This window comes from Zingiber officinale, chromosome 9A, assembly GCF_018446385.1.
Source record: "Zingiber officinale cultivar Zhangliang chromosome 9A, Zo_v1.1, whole genome shotgun sequence".
NCBI classification, from domain to species: Eukaryota; Viridiplantae; Streptophyta; class Magnoliopsida; order Zingiberales; family Zingiberaceae; genus Zingiber; species Zingiber officinale.
In genome coordinates, this window is record NC_056002.1 from 35,209,190 (window position 1) to 35,218,927 (window position 9,738).

Consider the following 9,738-nt stretch of genomic DNA (forward strand, 5'->3'; position numbering starts at 1 on the left):
GAATTCAATGATGGATCATTTCAGAGCACTTTTATTCTTGGGAGATCTATTATAGATAATGTGATTATTGACTTTGAATGTATGTACTAGATAAAGAACTATTGCAAGGCTAAGATATGGTATACTACATTGAAGTTTGACATGGGTAAGGTTTATGGTCGGATCGGGTGGAGCTTCTTGTATTGTAAACATTGAGCTTAAAATGGAATTTGTCGAGCTTGGGTCAACTATGATTCCGTAGTTAATATAATATAATGTAATATAATATAATATAATGCGTTCATGTTATAATAATAAATAATTTTAAGAATAAAAAACAGTTAAAATATTATGGGTATTATTTTAATGATAAATAAAAAAAACAAGGAGCGTCTCCCTTTAAATTTCTGCCTTTTTATTTTATTTGAGTAAAAAGATGAAAGATAAAAGATGAAAGGAGAAGACGTGAAGCGTAAATAGTTACGGAAATCGCATGAGTTTACTTGATAGACGCGAGGAAGAAGAAGAAGAAGAAAAGGAAGAGAAGAGGAAAAGCGAGAGAGAGACAGAGCAGAGAGCAGAGAGCTGGAGAGGAACCCTTCTCGTTCGACCTTCTCTTCCTCTTCTTCTAAATCTAACGTCGTCCAGACCGATCTCCGCATCTCTTCCGCATCTGATACCCTCCGTCTCGGATTGGTAATCCGCTTCCTCTCTCATTCTGGTTGCAACTCCCCCGATTCATTGATTCTAATGCAAGGGGATTTCCCGCGATCCGATTGCTATCGGTTTCGTATTATTTCGCGCCTTTTCGTCGTGGCTTTCTTGCCGGATCTGTAGTGGACGGCAGGGCAATGGTTCCTCGCCGATCGGTTGACGTGGTCATGACTTGTTGACCAAGTTTTAGTTTTGTTTGATGATTGGTAGCTCGAGATTGGATCTGATCCTCATTGATGTTTTCCGGTTTGAATTCCTGATTAAATTCCGGATTTTGATTCGAGGGTGATGTCGATGATGACGACGACGGTCCGAGTGGTGCTTAATTTGCAGGAAAGCGGATGGGCATGGATCAGGGCAAGCTCTTCATCGGCGGAATCTCGTGGGACACCAATGAGGATGGTCTCCGGGAGCACTTCGGCCAGTTCGGGGAGGTGGTGGAGGCCGTCATCATGAAGGATCGGAACACGGGCCGTGCCCGCGGCTTCGGTTTCGTCGTGTTCACTGACCCTGCCGTTGCCGAAAGAGTCGTGATGGAAAAACACACAATTGATGGTCGAGTGGTAAGAAGATTCTTTTCCACTGATTTAATGCGATTTTACATTATTGTCATAGTCCCTTCAGCTCAAGCGGCGGTTCTTGGTTAATCCCTTAGGTGGATGTCAAGAAAGCTGTTCCTAGGGACGACCAACAAGTTCTTAATAGAAGCAGCAACAGCATCCATGGTTCTCTTAGCCCTGGTCGCACAAAGAAGATATTTGTGGGGGGCTTGCCATCTACCATAACAGAAAATGACTTTAAGAAGTATTTTGATCAATTTGGGACGATCACAGATGTTGTGGTGATGTACGATCACAATACACAGCGACCTAGGGGATTTGGCTTCATCACCTATGATACTGAGGAAGCTGTGGATAAGGTATTGTTCAACACTTTCCATGATCTGAATGGTAAGAAGGTAGAGGTCAAGAGGGCTGTGCCTAAAGAGCTTTCGCCCGGACCCAGCACACGATTGCAGACCGTTGGATTTAACTACGGTGTGAATCGAGGAAATAATTTTCTTAGTGGGCATGCACAGGGGTATAATCCAAGCTCAATAAGTGACTATGGTATGAGGATGGATAGCAGATTGGGAGCACTATCCACTGGGAGGAATGGGCTCCCTTCACTTGGTCCTGCTTTTGGAATGGGACTCGATTACAATCGAACTTTGAACTCAGGAATTGTAGGGAATACAGATGTAGGTAACATTCTTAATTATGGACGGGTGGCTTTGAACTCCTTTTACGGTGGTGGGAATTCAAGTAGGTATGACGGTCCCATTCCATATAGTGGTTTGAACCGAAATACTAGCACATTTCGTAGTTCAATGGCTCAAACTTTATTGGGAAACACAGGCCTCAACTATTCTGTAAATTCTTCAACTGCAAGTGCCTCCATGACCTCTGGGAGTGGGGGCCTTGGTAGCTTTAGCAACAGTAGCTTGAACTGGGGTGGTTCTGTTCCTAACTCATTGCAATTTGGGGGGAGCCGCTCAGGCTATGGCAGTAGCAATGTGAGTTATATTGGTACTGATAATCTTGCATTGGGTGGCAACAGTTTTGAAAGAAGAGTCTCTCCTCCGGTGGCCAACACTAATCTTACCTCTTTGAACTCTGGATATGAAGTAAGCTTTGAAGATTTATATGGTGGAAATTTGGTTTATGGGGACCCTACTTGGCGACCTTCATTGTCAGATGTTGATGATACTGGTTCATTCAGCTATAGGCTTGGCAATTCGGATGCTGATTCAGGCAAAGAATTTGTAGATTATATAGGTGGTTATGATGTTAACAATAGACAAACAGATTGAGGTATCTCACCCTTCTAACTTTTGGGTAATTAAATTTGCTTTCCTTGTTATGTAAGAGAAGCATCACCAACATCATGTCGCATTATCCTAACGATTTAGGTCGGCTACTTAATCTTATTCTTCCATTGAGTTATATGCAAGCAATATTACTAGTAAATTTTAGGTTAATTAAATCAATTTTATCTCTCTCTATCATGTACACCTTCCACTCTAATAGATTCTAACTCTTTTGACTATAGAATCTATTGTTATGTGAAAGAAGTATATGATTTCTTTTTAGATCTAGTAAATAGCTGGTACTAGATACATGCTGGTATACTTCTTATTTGAAACATATTCATTAAGTATATATATTGCTGTCTTTGTTTTAGCTTTAGATTTTATACTAAAGATTTTTATCATCTCAACCTATGCCATTGGTGATATCTAAGTATCTTTTAATTGTTTTGGCAAGTGATTATGTAAGCCAAGTTTCAGAATGCTTCCATGCTCTTGAAAAATAAATCTTCCTAGCATGAAATTAGAGAATTAATGTATAGGAGTTGGGAAAAAAGCTTCACAATATTTGTTTACCTCAAGAGACAAGATGAAATGCTTTTTGCATTTTCTTTTTTTTTCTGCATAAATTAGTTTGGAATTTTTTAAAAATGTTAAATAATATAAGTGGATAAGTTAGAGGGATAAGATTCTTATAGTTTACCCCACATAGGTGAAATGAATTGCTTGCTGCATGCTTTAAAAGTTTGCCAGCTTCAACACAGATGGAAGTTTATTGAATAGAAACACTAATACACTCTTCTATATGAAACCACATATTATCTATTAAGGTTTCAGAGTGGCCTTCTCAAGAAGGACAGGAAGATGATAATTCAGTTGGATAATGTATGTTACCAACAATGTGTGAGCTACTGAGATAAACTAACTATCAATACAATAAGGGCATTTGATTGCCTCAGTTTTATGGTCAACTTACCTACTTCTAGTGTCGACGTTCCATTAAGAATCCATGATGTAACTTTGTAATTTTCTCATTTTACATTGAGAATGACATTTTTTACATGAGAGAATTGACCTTGTTGATGGTGGAAAGACCAAGTTCTCAACTGATTCCATTTCACAAAATCAAATATTTTCAAGAAGCCATAACTTTCATCTCAACCTAAGTTTTAAGATATTCTTACATGTTGCATTGAATGAGACCAATGGTTCTTATAGAACCCATTCAAATCAAGGCAATTTTAAAACCAAATTAAATATTGCTTTCAAGACATCTAATATAAGAATTGATTTCTCCACATACCAATAGGATACATGACTAACACAAATATAGGATATGAATACATTTCAGATTCTTCAACTTTGTTATGGTTGACACTTCTCTTTGCCTCCCCGCTTTTTATAGTGTCCTTATTGTCAACAAACAAAATCAAATGACAAGCTATGAGTAGAGAATCTTCTTATCTTAGTTGATTCTGGAGTACCGACCAAGATAAGCCTATTCTTGATCAAAGTTACCATGATAACACAGTGAAATTTACTGCTGCCATCAAAGTATTGATATTGTCAGTGACTAGAATGGTACTTTTTGGCAATGTCAACCGATACTAATCAACACTTGAAAACATGCTTTAACCTTCAATTAATGAATTGATGCTATTAACTAAATTTTATTTAGGAGAAATCCAAACTTCATCAAAGTGATCTTATCTATGTTTGTGCTTTTAAGAAATGGCAATCTATTGAAGTTTTGCTTTTCTGTTGGAGCACTAGTTGAAAATTTACATGTCTAAATTAGCTTTTGCCACTTCAAAGTCCTAAATACTTTTTTTTCATGGAATCATTTTACCTTGGTTTATGTATTTCAATCAATTCATACCTTTGAAAAATGAAAATTAAATGATGATGAGGAAGAGAATGACATTGATTGGCACACCATTAATTCAGGGCCAATAGAAAACACCGCATTCAATAAATTAGGGAAGCTAACTTTATGAAGTTGAAATAGGTCTTCTGGTAAAAGATACTATCATATCAATCACTAAATTCCCTAAGTTGCATTTGTCAATGGATGAATTTTCTAACTTATTGATAGGTTAGAAAAGGAAAAGGTACAATTTACTGCATCCTCCTGTGGATCACTAAAATTCTAAATCGGTTAGTAATACACCTTGATGTAGATATTACTGTGTGTGTTCTGGAAGGCAAAAGTGTATGATAAAGTATTAATTAAATCGATCTTTGCTCTCTATTACAATCCACATGTTATTCTTCCATCATACATTTGTCTATTCTGGTGATGCTTTCTATAGCTGAAGAGATCAACAATGGCCTTATGTCCAAATTATAGTAGGTAATGACCATGAACATTCTTGAATTCATCGCTCATTTTTGTTCTTTCTTCAAATTGTAATGGGTTTTCTGTCTGGACCTACTGAACTAAGGGTATAACTTACAAAATGAGATACAGGAATGTGTTATACAATACAGGTGACAGATTAGGAGTAAGACCTGTAAAACTTTATTTCTAATGTATTTTAATTTTAAACAGTTCGTTGAAATAAGAATAAAGAAAAGGAAAACCTTTTACTGTTCTTTTATAAAAAATAAACATTAAGTTTACCAACTTTAGTGATTCTATACAACTGACAATTAAAGTGCATCTGCATTGCTATCAGTAGCTAAAGAGGTTTATCTTGTCTGGTGTTGCTTCTCTATCAAATAGTTTCTCTATGCGCTGCTTCCAATGTATCGTCATACACTAATATATCTATCTTTTGGCAGAGAGATGAATGCTTGCCAGCTTATTTTCCCTGGTAGATATGTTCGTATCAAGACTGCAACAGAGTTGCAATGTAGATGTACAAATATTTTCCTTTCCATTCTGCTTGAGTTCCAACATATGGTGTTTGGTCTGCAAAGCAATTTCCTGGATATGACTGCACAATGGTTGCTGTGTCATGCAGGGATTGCTACTTTGAGGGATTTTTCTCTCTCTCTATCTCTCTCTATTTTCTAGTTCTGATCTCATCATAAGTCAACAGTTGAGTGAACCTGGTGCAGATAGTGAGTTATATATATATTACATATTGGTACATTATATGGATCAGTTAGTCATACAAAACTAACAAAGGGGTCCAAATAATTTAGAATTACATTTAAAGATTTTGCTTGTTGATTTTGGTTTTGATTTCAATTTTACAATAATTAGTTGTTGTTTTTTCCAGTTTGTTTGGGGTGTAAATGTGGTTGCGGGATATCTTCAGAAGAGTTGAGATACATGCTGGCGTTGGTCCTGATGGAGTTTTAGAAGTATTTCTGAGAAATGAAAGATAGGAAGGTGCAATGATGTGATACTGTTGCCTTTTGACTTTTATGTCATGCTTTTTTTTTTTAATTTCCTTTTTTAATTCTTCATTATATTGGACTTTATAGGTATAATTGTTTACAAGCATGAACTTAATGTTTGTCTCCAAACATAAGATTGTTGAGCATTTTGATTTCATATAGTGAATGTTTTGTGCCTAGGATCTTCCATTGAATTCGTTGAAAGTTATGTTCTTTATTAATTGGCACTGTTTTATTCAAGTTTTTTTTTATTAATGTTACTTTTGTTCTAACATGAAAAAGGCTTGCCAATTCAAGGTTGAAATGGTGAAATGTTGTTCATGCAGTTTCAATTTGATCAATAAATTTATAGTTACCGATAAAAATAAAAATAAAAACAAAAACAAAAACAAAAACTCCCCGATAATTTTTGCTACTAATATAAAGCAAAATGTTACCAAATTTAAGAGTTCACCAAACCCACTTCAAAATCATAATCATAATTTTGCATGAAAAGGTTTCAGTTCCTCCATCTGATTTAAATAACATCCTTTTAGTTTTTGCAAGGAGTTTAAGTGCTGAAGTAAAAGATGATATCACTTCTGCCAAATGATCCAATATTACTGCACAGGCGAGTAAAATGTGTCAATACAACAAACTAGAATAAACTTCAATATTTTCAAGTATAAATGGATCTTCTTGGAGTCAAGTCACAGGTGAACCACAAGCCGATCGATGGTGAGCAAATACAAGTACTCTCAGAGTGTATCATTGTGGACGCCACGTTGAAATCTCAAGCTATGAGCAAAGATTTGATTAGTGGCAGCGACTAGATTAGCCAACGATCATCTTGTTCATCGCTTCCGATTAAATGAGTGCACGATGTTTGCACAGAGGAAAGGAATTCTATTAGCCTATAAGGATTAACCATCTATCTATGTTTTTTTTCCAGATCTTATGACTTGATTAATCTTGAGGTAAACTGTCTGGTCTCATTTTTTATCCACTAGGGACGGATCCAAGAATTAAAGATGGATTGGACTGATTTTGAGTTGACGTAGGTCGCCATAGAAGAGATTTGAGTTCATTTTGATCATGTTATCATCTTATCTTTTCTTATATTTTCCTGAATTTTAAATTTTTATCGAATGATTTTTTTCATTATTTATGAAATTGTTAAATAAATTTATCGATAGTGATATCTAATTTGTACAAGTTGAAAATTTAAGGATCATAACAGAAGGCTTAATTGTTGACGTAATGTTAGAGAGCGTGCCGCTAATCGTGAAGTAGAAGTAGTCAGTTCACGAGTGCTCGTGTAAGAACTCAATTCATAGTTGCTCGCTTTCGATGTTGACGTAACTCGTAAGAGTACGTTGGCATGGAGGACACATCGATCCGGTAATGGTAGTCAAGATCAAGGGTGGCCATGTCGACGATTACGCCTTCGGAGGTGAGCGTCTGGCCATGAAGAGAGTTATCGTGGCCATGAGTGATTGCTTTCAAGTAAGATAATAGGCGCGAGACATCATTGAAGAGAATAGAAGAAGAAAGTTAATAGCTTTTTTTTTTTAAAAAAAATCTTTAATTCATTTTAAATCGATTAAATCAATTTAATCTAATTAAATTTAATTCAGTACCAAGCCTCTTTACCTCTGTATATCCATTGTATTTTGTTCTATCACAATTCAGTACACTTTCATTTCATATTTGATTTATACCTAATAAAATATATATAAATGATTATAAAAAACGCTATAGCTCAGGATAGCCCATGCATGCATGATGCATCCGTGATCCGTCCATCATGCATCCGTCCTTGTCATCTACCAAATAAATTTAGAAAGTGAGGTGATTCATAGCATGACACCCTAATTTTATTAGTAGTTTAATCATAAATAGCTATTAACTTTAAACAGATGAATAGCATATACTAGACATGCAACTTTAGTGTTTCAGTTAACACTTATGGTTCAGTCACGCTTAATGATTGTTCGGATTAGTTGACTCGATTTGGTTAACTCCATGCATGATCAATGGATTAGGTAGACTCCATTCGAACCATTGGAGTAAGTTCGTTTATTGAAATACGACAGAAATATCATTTCAGATTGATGTTTTGAGATTCAGAGTAGCAACGCATGTAGCAACTTTCGAGATTAAGACAATTGAAATCGACACAACTGGTGTAGTGATCAAGCCAGAAAGATAGAATATCCTCTTGCTCCTCGTAAGGAAATTTCTCGATCATTCTCTCCAGTAATCTGACCGTATCTGGTTTCTTTCCAAGTTGGCAAAGTAATGGCAGCCATGCCTTGAGCATTGCTAGTCGGGAGCTTGTTGAATTTCCCTCCAATTCCTCCGAGTTGACGATGAGCGTGAACATAAATTCTTGAACCACAATGGGGAAAAAATATATAATATTTACGAGTGCTGTTAATATTAAAAATATCAGTATTAAAAAGAAGATGGAGAATTGCTACCGCAGACACGGACGATTACGTTTTGAAGACGCGGCTTCACGGAGATTGCGAGCACAGGGAGCCTTAACATCGACCCCCACATCGTCACCGCCGTCGAGGCGGCGCTGCTCTCCGCCATCTTTTGCCCGAGCCACATCGTCTCCGCCGCCAGCTTCTCCGCCGAGGCACCGCGCTGCTCATCTCTCGCCTGAGAGGCCCAACTCGACCGCAGCCCCGATGCCAGACGCACCTCCGCCTCGATGGACGCCTCGAGTAGGGCGATCGTCCTCGCGAAAGCGACGGCCAGAGCTGCGCGGTTGAGATCCAGGAGTTCTTCCACGACGCTGCCGAGGTTTCTGTAAAGGATCCGATCGGCGAGAGAGCGTACGAGGTCGTACTTGCGGGAGTCGACGGGGGCGCTGGACACAGCGGAGAGGACGCGCGAGAGAGCACGGCCGGCGCGGTTGGAATCAGGTGAGAGAGGCAGCGGCTTGGTGGAGGAGGAAGCAACGGGGGAAGGAAGCGGCTCAGGTGAAGGCAGCGGTTCAGTGGAGGCGGAATTAACGGGAAAAGGCAGAGGCTTGGTGGAGGCGGAACCAACGGGGGCAGACAGCGGCTCGGTGGAGGCGGAATTAACGGGAAAAGGCGGTGGCTCGGTGGAGGCGGATTCAGCTGGGGAAGACAGCGGTAAGGAAGATCGGGAAGGGGGGAACGAGGCGAGGCAACAGAGGAGAAGCCAGACGAAGAAGAGAAAGATGGGGAGGGAATGGAAGAAGACCCAATTGCGGAAGACGAAGAAGTTGAGGGCGACGATGCCGATGCCGGCGACGCCAAACTTGATCATCTTCTTCCTTGAGAAGATTTTTGGAACCGGATCGGAAAGAGAACCCTAAAACTATCATCAAATAAATCATTTATGTTTAAAAAATATTAGACGAAAACTTTGCCTTAATTTTTTTTTTCCTCCAAATTTATTTTTTAACGATTCAAATACTATTCGTAAATTTCACTTAAATTAACAGATAATCAACAGATTGTTGATATCTTTCCTTGCACCGTGTGCAAAATGTCCGGGAGTGAAGACACGGGACACCTCCACTTAAATTAAGATAGTTTTATCTTTCCGCCTGTTTTTTTTTTTGTTTTGTTTTGTTTTTGTTTTAGTGTTTATCCTTAAAAGATTCTTAATCATTTTTTTACCATGTTATTAATTTTTAACAATATAATATTATTAATTTTCAAAATCAACACAATAAACAAAAAAAAAAATTTCTAACCATTTTTTTGATTTTTGAAAATCACAACACAAAAAATCTTTCAAACCATTTTTTTTAAAACTGTGTTGTTAATTTTTGACATTCAACAACACAATATTACTGATTTTCGAAAGTGATTGATTTTTAAAAA

General features: G+C 37.6%; 2 protein-coding genes across 5 annotated transcripts; one reads left to right on the forward strand and one right to left on the reverse strand.

Moving 5' to 3' along the window:
* Nucleotides 1-434: 434 nt before the first annotated feature.
* LOC122020101 (heterogeneous nuclear ribonucleoprotein 1-like) lies at nt 435-6,079 on the forward strand. Of its 4 annotated transcripts, none has more exons than XR_006122100.1 (5): nt 435-675; nt 1,027-1,256; nt 1,349-2,546; nt 5,327-5,403; nt 5,770-6,079. XR_006122100.1 is itself a non-coding variant. In XM_042577862.1 (4 exons), the coding sequence occupies exons 2-3, from the start codon at nt 1,035-1,037 to the stop codon at nt 2,543-2,545; spliced, it is 1,419 nt and encodes a 472-aa protein (XP_042433796.1). In that variant the 5' UTR covers nt 436-675; nt 1,027-1,034; the 3' UTR covers nt 2,546; nt 5,327-6,079. The 4 variants fall into 4 exon arrangements, 1 of the variants encoding a protein (XP_042433796.1); XR_006122098.1 differs by having other exon boundaries at nt 436-675; nt 5,327-5,608; XR_006122099.1 differs by having other exon boundaries at nt 436-675; nt 5,327-5,585.
* A 1,869-nt stretch (nt 6,080-7,948) lies between these two features.
* LOC122020519 lies at nt 7,949-9,454 on the reverse strand. The gene is made up of 2 exons (XM_042578476.1): nt 8,353-9,454; nt 7,949-8,260 (listed from the first exon to the last, which is right to left on the reverse strand). Exons 1-2 carry the CDS (start codon nt 9,173-9,175, stop codon nt 7,971-7,973), a joined length of 1,113 nt encoding a protein of 370 aa, XP_042434410.1. The 5' UTR covers nt 9,176-9,454; the 3' UTR covers nt 7,949-7,970.
* Nucleotides 9,455-9,738: the final 284 nt, after the last annotated feature.